General features: G+C 64.9%; 1 protein-coding gene and 1 long non-coding RNA gene across 2 annotated transcripts in view; one reads left to right on the plus strand and one right to left on the minus strand.

Annotated features, from left to right (window-relative positions):
• The window catches only part of LOC123653025, a 21,340-nt gene extending 18,884 nt beyond the window's left edge, over positions 1–2,456 (minus strand). The window contains exon 1 of the long non-coding RNA XR_006742659.1: positions 2,320–2,456. This is a non-coding gene — a long non-coding RNA (uncharacterized LOC123653025). The remainder of the gene's footprint in view (positions 1–2,319) is intronic.
• AQP1 (aquaporin 1 (Colton blood group)) lies at positions 2,127–14,414 on the plus strand. Its single transcript, XM_036453771.2, has 4 exons — positions 2,127–2,721; positions 10,964–11,128; positions 11,453–11,533; positions 12,547–14,414. The coding sequence occupies exons 1-4, from the start codon at positions 2,332–2,334 to the stop codon at positions 12,724–12,726; spliced, it is 816 nt and encodes a 271-aa protein (XP_036309664.1). The 5' UTR covers positions 2,127–2,331; the 3' UTR covers positions 12,727–14,414.
• The last annotated feature ends 1,021 nt before the right edge of the window (positions 14,415–15,435 follow it).

Genomic DNA, 15,435 nt, shown 5'->3' on the forward strand with positions numbered 1-15,435 from the left:
CCTGCACTCCAGCGGGTCCGGTGGCTCCTGCAGGCCCGGTGCCCGCTCTCCAGGCCACCTTCCCGCCCTCCTGGCAGGGCCCTGGACCTGCAGTGTCAGAACTCACCCTGCACTGTGGCAGGGTGGGGACAGATGGGACCTGTTGGGACTGGGAAGCAGGAGGAAGAGGAGGACGGATGTCTCTTAGAGGACATGAGGGGAGGGGGTCCCGCTCAGGCCCGGTCTGAGGGGGAGCAGGGCCAGCGCCTGGAGCCGGTGCTAGGATCTCAGGCCTGTGGATGGAGCACTGGACCCGGCCATGGCGAGAGGGAACCTCCGGGCTGCGGAGAGCCGACCCAGAGCTGCCGGAGGGACAGATCTGGAGGAGGTTCTGGAAGTGGCCCCAGTAGGCCGGCACTCTCCTCTCTATCTCTCTCTCTCCCCCTCTTTCTTTCTCTCTCTCTCTCTCTCTCTCTCTCTCTCTCTCTCTCTCTCTCTCTCTTCTCTGTCTTTCTCCATTCTCTCCTTTCTACCTCTCTCTCTCCTCTCTACATCTCTCTCCTCTCTGCCTCTCTCTCCCCTCTCTCTCCTTCTCTCTCTCTCCCCTTCTCTCTTCTCCTTTCTCTCTCTCTCCTCTCTACCTCTCTCTCCTCCCTCTCTCTCTCTCTCTCTCTCTCTCTCTCACACACACACACACAGTTAATAGGGTACAGATTACCTCTGACCACAGCTGCTGGGTCTCTCTGAGCAGACAGGACCCGCCGGCAACCATGAGACTTCTGCTTGTGTCGCAGGCACTTGGTGCATTGGGGTAGGCACTCCCCCCCCCATCTCCTCCCCCAGCGGGCTTCCTCCCAGCAAACGCCAGCCTGACCCCTGGTGGCTCCTTGCTGGGTCTGGGCGGGAGGGTGGCCAGGGGAGGGGCCTGCTGTCATCTCTGCAGTTGGCCCCAGACAGGCGGCCCCAGCCCACACGCTCACCCCTGCCCGCCCCGGTACCTGCAGAACGCAGAAATCCTTCTCTGCACTGGGCCTCAGTTTCCCACCTATAAGATGGGGACAAGCCACCACTCACACACAGGGTTGCGTGGGGCAGGCAGGGGGCGGGAGAGGCCGGGGTGGGGTGCTCTCTCCTGGGGCCAGGCCTTAGGGCTCTGGCCAGGGGATACAGTTTCTCATTCAGTGTGTTGTCTGGTTCCTCCTCGCGCCTCCCACTCCTCATACATCTTCCCCTTTTCGCTCTGCTCTCTGGGCCCAGTCGGGTCTCCCCGCTTTCAGCCAGTCTCACCCCAGGCACGTTCTTCGTCTCTCCTTCTCCTCCCTGGCCCGCGTCACTGTCTCTGCCTGGGGATCTCTCTCTCACTTCCTTCACTCTGTGACTCTACTTCCCTCTTTGTCTGTCTTCCTCTCCCTGCAGGGCTGTGTCTGCTCCCCTTTCCTCCCCGTCTGTCTGTCCTCACTCCTCACTCTCCCTTCCTCCCCTTTCCCTCCTCTGTCTCCTGTGGTTCTGCCCCTGAATCGCCGCTGGGAATTGCCCCAGAGGCTTGAGGTTTCCTGGGGTGGGGCTCCCAGCCCCCTCCCCTCGCTCGGGCCTGGCCTCGGTCCCAGAGCCGGACTGGTCTGCAGACCAGCTCTCAGACTCCTGATGCCTCGGCGACCCCTTGGCTGAGGCCTGGCGATGTGCTCGGGACTCTGGGACATCCCTGGGGTGACATCCAGTGGCCAGCCCAGGACTGAGGTGCAGGAGGCCCGGGCTGCCCCTCTGATGCCTGGACGCATGGATTCCAGACTAAACGCCAGTCTGGGGTGGGATGGGGATGCCAGACCAGCAAAGTCATGGTGCCCGCCTCCAAGGAGGGCAATGTCCACCCTCTGGGCCCAGCCTGCCCAGTCCCCCATCCCCCCACCCCCTTTCTGGAGTGCCTGGCTCTGCCCTGGGGCACCCCCTAAGCTATGCACACAGGGCAGGACACCTGGATTTCTGCAGCCCCCTGAGCGGGGGCCCACTCGGAGGAATTTCCCAAAGCCTATTAGAGCAGCAGCAGCCTCCCGCCTGCCTCCAGGGCTGGGCAGGGCGGAGGGCGGAGGGAGAGCGGCAGGGAGGGGTGAGAGGAGGAAGGGAAAAAAGTTGGCAGGCCAACAGCAGCGCTGTGTCTACATCCATCGCCCAGAGGAGGCCCGTGCGGTGTGGGGCGGGCCAGGAGCAGGAGAGGCCTTCCTCCCTTTGTGCTCCCCCCTCCCCTCCTCCCCCGGGGGCCCTATAAATAGGCCCAGCCAGGGCCGTGGCTCAGCTCTCCGAGGGAGTCAGACACCAGGCAGAGGTCTCCAGCCAAGCCCCCACCAGCCAGCCAGCATGGCCAGCGAGTTCAAGAAGAAGCTCTTCTGGAGGGCTGTGGTGGCCGAGTTCCTGGCCATGACCCTCTTCATCGTCATCAGCATCGGGTCCGCCCTGGGCTTCAACTTCCCCCTGAAGAACAACCAGACGTCAGGTGCGGCCCAGGACAACGTGAAGGTGTCCCTGGCCTTCGGGCTGAGCATCGCCACCATGGCCCAGAGCGTGGGCCACATCAGCGGCGCCCACCTCAACCCGGCCGTCACGCTGGGGCTGCTGCTCAGCTGCCAGATCAGCGTGCTCCGCGCCGTCCTGTACATCATCGCCCAGTGCGTGGGGGCCATCGTGGCCACGGCCATCCTCTCGGGCATCACCTCCTCCCTGCCCGGCAACACCCTGGGCAGCAATGCGGTGAGTAGGGTGGGCTTGCGGGTGGCGCTGACAGAGGCCTCGGTCTCCTCCACCCGCTGAGTGGACAAGAGGTTGCCACGGGGAGGGTCACGCGGAGTTGGGGCTGGAACCGGGCTCTGCATGCAGCAGCCTGGAGCCTGCTTCCTGCCGGGCACTGGGAAGCTGAGGTCCCGAGAATAACAGTCTGGCCGACGTCCCCTGAGGTCATCTATTGTGGGGACTGAGCCCTGGAGGCAGCCAGCGTGGGGCCAGCAGCTCCTCACCTCTCAGCCCTGCCTGTGCACTCAGCTCCCTGCTCCTGCAGCCTGGACCCTGGAAACTCAGTCCCAATGTGCCCAGCTCCCCCAAACCAGGTGCCCGGCAGCCAGGTCTGCAGGGGCGTGGGCAGTTGAGGACTGATCTCCTCCCACTGATCTCCAGGGAGCCCCACAGGTCCCCTCTTCCAGCCGGAGGTGGGCATTGCCCTCCCTGGAGGCGGACACCAGACTTTGCTGGTCTGGCATCCCCATCCCACCCCAGACGGGCGTTAGGAAACCCCCTTCAGGGAAACCCCCTCCCGCCCCTCTGGCCCCAGGACTGGGAGAGACGGGGGCCGGGAAGGCGCTCGGGCGGTTGGCAGGTGGTTTTCCTGGATTGCAGGGCGGGACAGGCAGGGACCTCTTGCCCGGGCCTGGGCTTCCCTCTGCGGCTGGGCACGGGAGGTGTGGCCCGTGTGTCTGTGTGTGGACGGTGATCCACGTGGACGGCGGCATGGGGCTCCTGTGAGCGTAAGCCGTGCGCTCCCGAGCCGTCCGATTCTGCCAGCGTGCGTGTGTGTGTGTGTGTGAGTGTGTGTGTGTGTGTGAGTGTGTGAGTGTGTGTGCATGTTAGTGGGCTGGGTGAGCCTGGGTGGGGGAGAGGGGGTCCCCGCCTGTGCCTACGGCTGCTGGCTGGAGAGGGGCCTGGGCTAGGGGCACTAACGACAAGCAGATGTTGGCAATGGGTGGCAGCCGCTGAAAAGAATTCCTCTCGGGCCGCTTGGCACAGCTAATTGGCCTCTGGCTGCCGCCAAGCTGCCCGCTGCCGCTGCCGCAGACCCGGGCTTTTCCAGACCCCAGGCCAAGTGCATGCTCCGCCCCCTGCTTGGGCCACAGCAGGGGGCTTTTGGCCCAGAGGCTGACTGAGGCTTGCAGGACGTGGAGGAGCACCTGGTGGGGGTGCTCTCCCGGGGAGGGGAGAGGCCAGGGAGCAGAGAGGAGGACTTAGGACTCCTGTGGAGAGAGAGGCTGGCGGGGCCCTGGGCAGGGCGGGCAGGGTGGGGACCGGGCGGGAGATGGCACTGGGTGGTGACTGGGACTGTCCTCGGGCTTCCCTGCCAAGGCTCAGGCCGGGCGGCAGGATCTGTGCAGAGGGCAGGGGATTAGCGTTCGTGTCACAGTGACACCTCGCCCAGCTCTGGGGAGAGCCAGCGCCGCTCGGCCCACGGTTAACGATTAGCCGTGCTGCTGGAGTTTAGACTTTAGTCAGGAAGGCAATGCCAGGAGGGCGGAAGGGGCATGGCCCTCCAGCCTCAGCCTCTCCAGTGAGGGCAGAGCCAGGCCACCTCTGGGAGTGCCCCTCTGGGCAGGGAGGCTCCCCCTGGAGCTCAGCCGGCCTGATGGGCTGGGAAGTGGTCCTCCGAGGGGAGGAGCTGGGCCCCAGGCTTTCCCGGCCCCTCCTGACCCTCCCTCTCCAGGGACAGGCCTCTGCAGGGGAGCTCAGTCCCCTCCACCACCGTGCACCAGGCAAATGCCGTCTGACCTGGCCACACCCTGCCCCAGGGTCTCGTCTCCTTTCTGGCCTTCACTTTCCAGAGTCACCCTCATCCCTGGGCTGGGCAGGCTGGAGGCAGGAGGGGGAGGGGGCAGCCTCTGGGGGGCCAGGCCTGTCTGGGGGCAGTCCTATCTGCTGCTAACTCGCTGCGGTTCCGTGGAGCCCAGGGCCCGAGGCTGCACACGGGCACCTAGGTGTCTGATAGCTCTTGGCCACACCCGCGCTCGCAGCAGGCGCCGGGGGGCTGACGGTTATCACCCTGCCCAGGGCTGGGCTGAGGCCCAGGGGCCGAGCTGGACAGGAGTGAGCTGAGCTCTGTGCTGGGGCCCAGCACTGCCCTGTCCACCTGCAGCAGTCTCCCGCCCGCCACGGGGGCTGGCCTGTCAGACCCTGGGCCTCAAGAGGCACAGAGACCAGTTTACAAAGCTGGTAGCTTACTCTTTCCTCCAGACCTTAGTGTGTTGGGGAGAGGGGGCTCCCCTTGGGCCTGGGGCCCCACCCTAACCAAGTCTGGGTGGAGCCAGGCATTGGCATGGAGATTTCCAAGGAAAATAGGGGAAAAAGTGGCAGGAAGTGGTTGGTGTGAGTCAGGGATGGCCCCCGGGGAACTTTCTCCCCACTGAGTCAGGGCTCAGGGTGCGCCCTGGAGGGACCCCGGGCCTGCAGGACCCCCGGCTGGGCCTAAGGGTCAAACTCCAATTCTGGCCAAGGTGAGAGGCTGGGGGGCCAGGAGCAGTGCCCCGCCCGCTCTGCTACCCGGTGTGACTCCATGCAACGGCCTTGCCTGGACGGCCCTGGGTCCAGTCTGTGAGATGGGACACAGCGGGGCGGGGCTGCGCTCTGGGTGTAGAGGATGCCGTCGTGAGCACCTGGCTCCTTCGCCTCCCCCCCCCATCCCCCCCTGTCTCCCCTCGGCCGCCCGCTCTCAGGGCCCGGCCGCTGCAGGCTCCGTGCGGGCCTAGCCAGCCGCTCCTTGCCCCGGGGAAGCCCACGGTCTGGGTCTGGGCGAGATAAGCCCCGTGCACAGCTGCCTGTGATAGGAGGCAGGAGGCAGGTGTGATAAGAGGTGTCAGGGTGGCCAGGCGACTTCTGACCTGCGGGGCGGGGAGGGCCAGGAAGGCTTCAGGGAGGAGGTGTCACATGAGCCTCAGTGAGGAGACCCACGAGGGAAGGGCTGTCAGCGTAGGCTAGGGGCCAGTGAGAGGTTGTGGCCTGGGCGTTGTGGGTTGTGGCCGGACGGGGGTCATGGCAGGAGGGTGGGTTCTGGAGGGCTCAGGACCAGGCCAGGGTCTGACTGTGCCCCTGAGGGATTGCCATCCCAGTGCCTGCCATGTCAGCGCCTCAGGGGGCTCAGGCAGAGCACAAACTCCCCTCTTTGGGGGTCTTCCTTAGCCCTGCCAACTCAGGCCTGACTGCCTTTGCCTGCTGCACCCGAGGCCTGACCTCAGCCCTAAACCTGCCTCTTCTCCGGTTTCCCGGGCCTCAGTTTCCCCAACCAGAGTGAGAGGCCCCCATGCCACCACCCCTTCCAGAGTTGGGGACCCCTCCTGCCTCCTCCAGAGCTGGCAGTGGGCTGGGGAAAGGGAGGCCAGAATTTCCCAAGGACCCTGTCCGCCAGGCCTGCTGGGGCGGGGCGGGGCTGGCGGGGCAGCCGGGCTGGTGGTGCCCAGCTGGGCCTGTAATTATGGTTTCCAGCCTGGCTCAGAGGAGGGGGCGGCACAGAGAGCAGGCCTGCGGTGGAGACTTCCCTCCCCATGGACCTCTGAGGCCGTTCACCCTCCGAGCCCTCTCAGCGGCCCGCTGGCCCCTGGCTGCCCCACCCCTGCCTGGCCAGGCCCTCGGGGGAACCCGCATCGGAAGGGGTGCCGCTCTGACACGGCGCCTCGGTCTGAGGGGACGCACCTTGCCCTGCCTCCTCAGCCACAGCCCCCTCCCACCGTGCAGGCCTCCCAGCCTGAGCTCGGCCCAGACAGTGCTCCCCGCTTTCTCTAGGGCCCCACCCAGTGGGTGTTCCTTCAGCACCCAACCAGGGGGCTCTCCCAGGCAGCCCAGTGCCCCTGTTCGCCTCTGGGCTTAGGAAGCCCCGTTTCTTACAGCAGAACCTCCCGGGGTCCGGGTCCCCATCCTCTGGAAGCGCGGTGTCCGGGGCGCAGCCCACACCTGAGGGGGAGGAGGGGGGGGTGTCATGGCCAGGCTCCCTGAGGCAGGGCTCTCCCAGGGCCCAGGGGGCTCTGTGCCCACAGTGCTGCCCGGTGGGTGAGCACGCCGAGGCTGACCCGCCTCAGAAGATGGCGGGAGGGGGGAAACGAGCAGTTCCTTCACCTGAAACCCGCCGCCCGGAGGCTGTCGGCTCGGACGGGCCGCTTTGTTTCCACCGGCAGAGGCTGCCTCCCAGCCGGCGGCCTGTCCTCAGAGCCCCGCCCGGAGGATCTGTGCCGCGGGCACAGCAGGGCGGCAGAGGTCCTGTGACGCGCTCTGCACCGGAGGTGATCCTAGGTCTCAGAGGTGGGGGTCCACGTCGGGAAGGGAGGGGTCCTGGAGCAACCAATCCAAGGCCCCCGTTTTCCTAAGTGGACACACCTAAGCTGCACCAACACACGCACTCACACACACTCACCCCCATGCACACACTCACACACGTACACGTATACACGCACACATATACACAGGCACACACATACACACATACACACACACTCACCTCCCTACACACACATACATGCACATGCACACACACTGGTACCTGGCGCAGGGGGGCACACACACATGAGTGTGGGGCAATTCTCAAGTCTGCGTGACTCCCCTCAGGCCTTGGCACGCTGAGGGTGGGGCAGGGGCTCTTCCTCTCGGGCCGCAGGGCAGGGGCTGCTGGGGGGCGGGGGAGGGAGGCTGGAGGAAGCCATTGCTTTGTGTATTGTTTCTTGTCAGGAAGATGGAATGGCTTCTGCGAGCAAATAAAGGGCCTTCTGAGACCTGCTCTGCCTCACTCGGGGGGCCTCCTTCCCGTCTCCTCCCCCTCCCAGCCAGCAGGGGCACCTTTGTGTGGGTGTGCGACACACAGGGACACACACACACACGCCTGCACCCCCAGCCATGCCACCCAGCACGGCCATCCAGGGCCACGTGCCTCCGGGACCCGGGACCCATGTGGTGGGGATTCTCGGAGTCAGTGGACCCACCGGCCAATGCACAGCAGGTGTGTCTGAATGTCTCGAGTAGGCTGAAAATATTCTCAAATTTGGAGGTGCAAAGCTGACATATTCTCCTTAAATCAAGCACACGCCCCCAATGAGAGTGCTGTGCCGTGGGTGGTGGCGGCCTCGCTGTCTCCCGTCCCCTGCTCTTCTAGAGAAGGTGCTCAGAGCCTCGGCAGGCCTGGCTCTGGAGCCCCCAGGCGGGGGGTGCCAGCGTCCAGGCCAACTAGAGGGCCGGGGCCTCAGAATTACCTTGGTCAGCTTGCCCACAGGCAGGAGAGCGGGTTTGAGGCTTATTGCCTGGAGAGGTGGGCCCTGTGCCACTCTGGTGCCAGGACACACTGGCAGCTAAAGAGCCGTCTCCTGCCGGCTGCCCAGTCCACGCTGGGAGCAGCCGGGTCCCTGGGCCTGGCCGGTGGCCGCCAGCGCCGTGGCCTGGGCGTGTGGGAGGCACAGACCCGGGGCCAGGATCCTGGCTGTGCAGCCTCCTCCCTGGGTCTCCACCCCCCACCCACCGTCACACGGGGCCCTGGCACCGGCCGCCCGCAGGGACCACGAAAGCTGACGACTGGCCTGTGGTCCCCCAGCGAGAAAGCAAAGGCACCTTCCTTGGGGGCCAGAGAGCTTCCCGGATCCGGCTGCCTCCCGGAGGGGCCAGATCTAGATAATTAGCATCCTCACCACTTACGTAAACCGTAAACCGCACCGCGAGTGTCCCTCCAGGGGCTGGGCAGGGAGCTGGGGAGCCTCCTGCCCTCCCTCACTGAGCTCTCAGCCCCGGGGGGCGGGGGCGGTGGTGGGTGGGTGAGGACCCCCATAGGAGACAGAAGATTCGGGCAGTTCAGTGAGGGCTGGCGGGGTAACCACAGGAGCTGCTCCTGGCCAGGGACCTGGGAAGGCTTCTTGGAGCTGCGGGGAGGGAGGGGGGGAAACGGGAGGGAGAGGAGTCTGAATGCGCAGTGAGAGCCGGCTTCCGTGGGCTTGGTACGCACACGCGCGCCTTTCAGGGGTGTCCCAGGGGACGCGTGGGCTTTTCTGTTATTCCCACCTGCACGCACAAAGCTGTTCCTTTCCTCATCAGCGAACGATCAGCCCCGGGCTGGGCGGGAGGGCCCGGGGTGGGTGTGCAAACGTGTACTTTTCTCCACGGCGAGTGACCGCAGCTGGGACTGGCTGCGCGTTTAATTGTTTCCAGTTTAATGGGTTGCAAATAGTAACATATGTTTAGAACTTTTACCCGCTCTTTCCTGGACATCGGGTTTCACTACCCCTTTCCAGTTCTGAATCATCAAGTTTTTCCAGATGTCAGTGACGCCGGCGCCGTGGCCCTCCAAGGAGAGGCGGTCGGTAGCCAGGGAAGCAATCGGGGGGGCTTCCTGAGGGTGGTGGTGGTGGTACTAGGTTCTGGGAGGGGAGGATTATCAGCTGGGGTGGCTCTGGGGGGTCTCTGGGCAGCCAGGAAGGGCCAGCCTGGAGACCCCAGGGCGGGCGGCCCATTCCTGTGGACTCCGAGGGCAGGGCAGGGCACCGGTCCCTGCTCCCCTCGCATGGAAAGCGGTGCCCTGGGGAGAGCCGGGGCCCGGGATGCTCAGACCTGGTGGAGAGCCGGGGGAGGAGATGAGCTCATCCAGGCCACATCTGTGAGCGCGGCGGGCTGGGATGGGGGAGTACGAGGCGGGAGCCACTTAGAGCGAGGGCTCCATTAATCAGCGTGCAAGGGCTGGGTTCGGGCCTCCCGCCAGCCGGCAATTAGGCCGACCCTGGAGAGCGGGGGAGCGGCGGGAGGGGGGCCTGAGCTTCCCGGGCGCGCAGGCACGGAGGGCAGCGGCAGGTGTGAGTGTGACGGGCCCCGCCTCACCGGCCGGGCCTCCGCGGAGCCTGTTCCGGACCAGGCAGACCTCCCCCCTGTCTCCTCCACACCCCTCACAGCCAGGCCCTTCCCTCCTGCCTGTCCAGTCCCTGGATAAGAGGGACAAGAACCAGAACAAAGCCACAGCTCTCCGGAACCAAACGCCCCGGGACCGTCCCGTCCCCGTCCCCGTCCCCCCCCCCCCCCGATCTAGTTTATAGACGGGGATACCGAGGGCCAGCGCGGCCAGGCCGTGGCCACGGCGTCAGCGAGCCGAGGAGCCCGAGGGCTGGCCCAGCCTGGGCTGTGAGTCACTTTCCCTGTGACCCAGGGCTGCAGACAAAGGCGGGAAGAGGATTGTTCTGTGGGCCGCCCTCCCTGGGTGGCTGGGAAAGCCTCCGGAGGGAGGAGAAGGGCCCCCCACCTGGGATTCTGCAGAGCCCCGACTACCCTGGAGACACAGCCCCTACCCTCAGGACGGGACTCCTTCACGTGTAGGCTTCCTGGGACACCCCAGCCCTGCCTGGGAGAAGGCAGCCCATGGGGCCACATCCGGGCATCATTGGGGGCGGGCCTGTGCTGATGCGGCCCAGGTCCTCTGTGTGGGCACCTGGTCCCAGGGGGCCGGGCAGGGGCTCCTGAGGAAGGGTCTCCCTGGTGCAGCCGCAGCGGGTGGGCTCTGGGGACCTCACAGCAGCTCCCAGTCCCTTCCTTTTCCATGAGTCATGCCACTGAAAGCGGCCCGGGGGCAAGTGACAGCTGATGTGGTGCAGAGGCCTGTGTGGCCAGAGAGAGGGAGGGGGCTGGACAGGGAGGGAGGGGGGGGGCAGGCAGGGAAGGTGCCGCCCGGAAGTGGGAGAGGCTCCGGATCAGGGGAGCCAGACAGAGGTGGGGAGGAGGCAGGCCCGAAGGAGAGAGGCACCGAGGGAGCTGGGCCGGCTGAGCAGGACCTCTCAGCTTTGGGAGGTTTGGATGCAGCCAGGGAAGGGGTAGAATGTTCTGGACTTTTGGGAAAAAGCAATGTCTCCAGCGGGGCCCTCCCACCCTTTTGCTTCCTCCCATGCCCGTCACTGAGGGTCCCTTACCATCTCTTTCCCTGCCTGGGCCTCGCCTATGGCCCCGGTCCCAGTGGACCAAGGATGCAGACACTCTCTCTCCCTTCCCATCCTCCCCTCCGCCCCGCCTCACCCCAGCCTCCCCGGCCTCTGGGCAGGTGCCAGGGCCCAGCTGGCGCTCCCTCAGCTGGTGTGAGACGGACAGGCCGGTGCCAACACCTGCTGTGTGTGCTTGGAGAGGGCCCAGCCCCTCCGGGCACAGCCACGGGTGCTGTGGTGGGCTCTCAGGGCACAGAGGGTCTGGTCCACAGTGCCCGGGCCTCATGGAGCCTCGCTGTCCCTGTCCCCTACAGCTGGCCTCCGGCGTGAACGCGGGCCAGGGCCTGGGCATCGAGATCATCGCCACTCTGCAGCTGGTGCTGTGCGTGCTGGCCACCACCGACCGGAGGCGCCGGGACCTGGGGGGCTCAGCCCCACTTGCCATAGGCCTCTCCGTGGCCTTGGGACACCTGCTGGCGGTGAGTGGGGTGGGGGTGGGGTGGAGAGGGCAAGGCTGGGCAGGGGCTGCGGGGGTATCCTGTCATGGGCAGGGGAAGGGACCCAGACTGAGCTATTCTGTGGGGCTATCAGCTCTTTGGGCCTCGGCGGGAGGGGAGAGGGAAGGAGGGAAGGAGGGAGGATGGTGGGGAGGCAGGTTCTGCCTACGAGAGGGAAGGGCAGGGGCCTCCTGACCATCTTTCTGGTGCTGATTGTCACCTGTCTGCTTTTCTCTGTTTTTTTCTTCCACTCCCCCTGTGTGTTTCTCTGTCTCCCCTCCCTCTGCCACGTGCTTCCCTTCACAGATCGACTACACGGGCTGCAGCATCAACCCTGCCCGGTCCTTCGGCTCGTCTGTGATCAGTAACAACTTCAAGGACCACTGGGTAAGCGCTGAGGGCTGCCCTGGCAGTGGGCGGAGGCCATGGTGCCGCGGAAGCCCAGAAGCCCGGCCCCACCCTGTAGCAGAGGCCCTGCGAGGAGCCGGGGCAGGGGGTCTGAACGCAGAGCTGAGGTGGAGAGCGTGGGCCAGGCCTGGCACAGCGAGGGCTGGGGTCCCCTCCCAGCTCGGCCAGCAGCAAGGTCGGGAGTCAGGCCTGAGTCCCGGCTCTGCCACTTTCCACCTGGGCATGACCTGGGCAGGCTGCTGGCCTCTCCAGCCCACTTCCTGAGCTGTGAAGCTGGGTGCAGCGGCACCCGCTACCCGCCAGGGGGGACAACCGGCCTCACCGCCCGCAAGCTGAGCTCAGCACGGGTTCGGGGCTCCATGGAGTTAGCTGTTCTTACTGTTGGTGTGCTTCAAAAAAATACGTTTTTATTGCTTTTTAGAGAGGAAGGGAGAGGAAGAGATAGAAACATTGATGAGAGAGAAGCAATGATTGACTGCCTCCTGCACGCCCCCTACTCCTACTGGGGATGGAGCTCATAACCCAGGTGTGTGCTCTGACCAGGAATCGATCCGTGACTTCCCGGTCCATACATCAATGCTCAACTACTGAGCCACACCGGCTGGGCACTGTTGGCGTGTCTGTTCCAGGCCAGCCTTTCACCCATCTAGCCTCTGTGACCCTCTCTCTGCAGCGGGGCAGGACAGTGGCCAGTCTCAGGAAGGGGCTGAGCGGGGCCCCTCGGGGGCAGGGAGATGCCCACTCCCACTGTCCGGGCTTGGGCCAGACGTGGGGGGCACTGGCATCAGGAAGCTGGGGTGCAGCCTGGCACAGTGGGAGAGAACCCCTCGGTGGGTGGTGGGGCGGGGAGCGCAGGGACAGCCCCCCCCCCCCCCCCGGGAGCGGGGACCGTCCATGGCCCGGAGGGAGGCTGGCCCGGAGGGAGGCTGGCCCGGAGGGAGGCTGGCCCGGAGGGAGGCTGGCCCTGCCCGCTGAGCACGCTCTCCGCCCAGGTCTTCTGGGTGGGGCCGTTCATCGGGGCCGCCCTGGCCGTCCTCATCTACGACTTCATCCTGGCACCGCGCAGCAGCGACCTCTCGGACCGCATGAAGGTGTGCACCAGCGGCCAGGCCGAGGAGTACGACCTGGACGGCGAGGACATCCACTCCCGGGTGGAGATGAAGCCCAAGTAGAGGGCCTGGCCCCGCAATCACCGGGGGAGGGGGCAGGGGCGGGCGGCGGGAGGGGCGGGTGGAACCCATATTGTAGACACTCTGACGAGCTGGCCAAAGTCTCTCGCCGAAGATCCGAGGGACGTGCGTGGCCACGCCTGATTTGGGCTCTTCCTATCACTTTCTTTCTCTTTCTCTGCTGCCTGGCCTTGGGGCTTCCTGGAGACCCAGACTGCCCACTCGCCCACTCCCTGGAGGTCCCAGAGGAGCTGAAAGAGAGGCACCCGCCCTCAGAGTGTGCCAGAAAGCCCCTCACCCCAACGCAGCTCCCCAGCTCACTGGCCGCAGGTGCCTGGGGCCCCGCTGTCATCGCTCTGCGCCTTTGGGTGCAGCCTTCTCCTGTCACTTGCCCTTTGCCCCCAGAGGTGCTTCTCGGGGAAAGAGACCCCGGGAGGGGTGGGTTAGGAGCGAGCGGTGACCAGCTTGGCCCGTGCCCCCGTCTGAGAGGGTCAGGGACAGAGAAGGCCCGGGGCCCGAGGTCCCTCTCTGGGGTTCTGTGAGTGTAGACGCACTGTGGGCTCCGGAAGATGCTGTCTGCATCCGCGTCTTCCACTCGCGCCCAGTGGGTTCTTTCCCCCAGCACAGATGCAGCAAGGACACATGCGTGCTTCCAAGCAGCGAGCAGTGGCCAGGCCAGCCGCTGGAACCAGACAGGGCCTGCTGCTGCCCAGGGAAGGGCACTTAGAGGTCAAAGGAGGAACGCCCAGGTCTCCTCGCTGAGTGTTAGTTGGTCTTTTCCGCCTGTCGCTGCATCACCTGGACCAGTACCCTGTTCTCTGCTTCCTCCCTCCTGCCGGAGGAGACACAGGTCCCTGTGACACAAGCATGTGTTTATGAAAGGACAGTGGGGACAGACGTGGCTCGGCCCACGGCAGCAGATGCCCTGGCTGGACTTCAGGGGTTTCCAAGGCCCCAGCTGATGGTGAGGGGCGAGGAGCAGCTTGCCCCCTTGCTGCTGAGCTCCTGGCTGGAGGCATTCAGGCTCCCGTGTGACCCAGGCCCCCGTGTGACCCAGGCCACAGCCTTCCCTCCTCACTTACCTGGAGGGAGAGTCGGCCGTGGCCTTGGCCTTGACCTGATGAAGGACCTGCGGCTGCAGCCCAAGTACGTATAGTTCAGAGCACAAGGTTGGTTTCAAGAGCAGCCATCTACAGTCCATTCAATCCCATCAGAGCCAGAGCAGGTCCCTTACGTGCCCACAGCCACGATGGTGACAAAACGGAGACACCATACCCAGGTACCCAGAAGCAGGAGGCCCTAACAGTCCCTGAGCCCATCTGCACACGCTCTTTCCCATTCCCTAGCAGGGACTTCCAGCCCACCTTACAGATAAGGAAACCGAGGCCCAAGGGCCCACAGCTAGGTCATGATTTGGCCAGGCCTATCAGCCAAGGCCATGTCTTTGGCTACTACCTGGCCCATGAGACTGGCCCCTCTCACCCTAGCTTCTCTGTTTCAGCCTGGGCAGGGGCCCCGGGCCCGAGGGTTGTGCCAGAGGGGAGTGGGGGCAGGCCTACGCCCCTGCCTGTCCTTGCTGTTGTTCACCAGGCCCTGCTTCTGCCTGCTCTGCACATGTCTCTTGGGAATTGGAATTTCATTGTATGTTAAAAAATAAATAAATAAATAAAGGAAAATGACTTTTAATGTCACCCAGGCTTCCTGCGGCTTTCTTTCATCACCGGGTTTCCATGGGAGATCTCCGGGTCTGGGAGGAGAGAGGGGTGCACCCACGGAGGCCCTGCCCGCCCTCCTGCCCCAGGATCCCTGGTCTCGGCCTGAGGGGTACAGGGTCCTGTCCCTGGTGGGGCCTGTTTTTATTCCAGCACACGAAGGGGTGGGGAGCAGCAGGTCTGAAGTGTGACAGTCCCATTAGACCCTCTGCCCTCCTCCTAGGAGGACCTAGGGATGGCCCAGGTGTCCCTCCTTGTCCCTTCCCTCCTATTTCTGACCCCACCCACCCCTGGGCTGGGTACTGGGGCCCAAGGCTCAGTCCCCTGGGGGAGGCGGGCTCACGCAGCTGAGCTGAGTGGGGTGAGCACCAGGCAGAGGCCATGACCTGCAGAAGCTCAGAGGGAGACAGCTCAGGCCCGGAGCTCTGTGGGCACCTCCACCTCGAATGGGCGTTTTGCCTGGAGGGTCTGTGGCTTTGGTCAGAGAAGAGAGGTCAGAGTGGGCTGGCCTCTATCTGGAGGGGACCATGAGCCAGGAAAGGACCCCTCTGCCTGGCCCTTTCCCTGTCCTCCTGCAGTCCAAGGCCAGTGTGGGCTGAAAAAGGCCCTGTCTCCCACCCCAGGCCCCTTGAACTGACAAAATATGGACTAGCCACTTGCCCATGGCAGCCCAGGCCGGATTGGGAGCGTGTGCGAGGCTCTCACAGCCCAGCTTGGCTTGTCTTCTTATGGCGTCCTGTCCTTGCAGGCACGAAGCCCTCTCAGTCCCCACCATGGGCCCCGGCCACCCCCACCTCAACCCCTACTCTTCCTGGACCGGCCCTGGCCACTCCAGGGCAGAGCCTTTCAATTGATGGCTTAGTTATAACTTCTAGTGCCAGGCGGGAGCTTACTGTTTGTGAGAAACTCCCCTGGGACTTCGCATGCAGTCTTTCTAATCTTTATGGCATCCTTGGAAGGCAGAGATGACTGCCCCCATTTACGGAGGATGCTGAGGCCC

Source organism: Pipistrellus kuhlii, unplaced genomic scaffold (genome assembly GCF_014108245.1).
Source record: "Pipistrellus kuhlii isolate mPipKuh1 unplaced genomic scaffold, mPipKuh1.p scaffold_m20_p_26, whole genome shotgun sequence".
Classification (NCBI taxonomy): Eukaryota; Metazoa; Chordata; class Mammalia; order Chiroptera; family Vespertilionidae; genus Pipistrellus; species Pipistrellus kuhlii.

Bases quoted from the DNA above. Each gene is read 5' to 3' on its own strand.
- AQP1 (XM_036453771.2), top strand. From the start codon at position 2,332: ATGGCCAGCGAGTTCAAGAAGAAGCTCTTCTGGAGGGCTGTGGTGGCC. The intron at 11,129-11,452 runs GTGAGTGGGGTG...TTCCCTTCACAG, and splicing joins CCTTGGGACACCTGCTGGCG to ATCGACTACACGGGCTGCAG. The intron at 11,534-12,546 runs GTAAGCGCTGAG...CTCTCCGCCCAG, and splicing joins ACAACTTCAAGGACCACTGG to GTCTTCTGGGTGGGGCCGTT.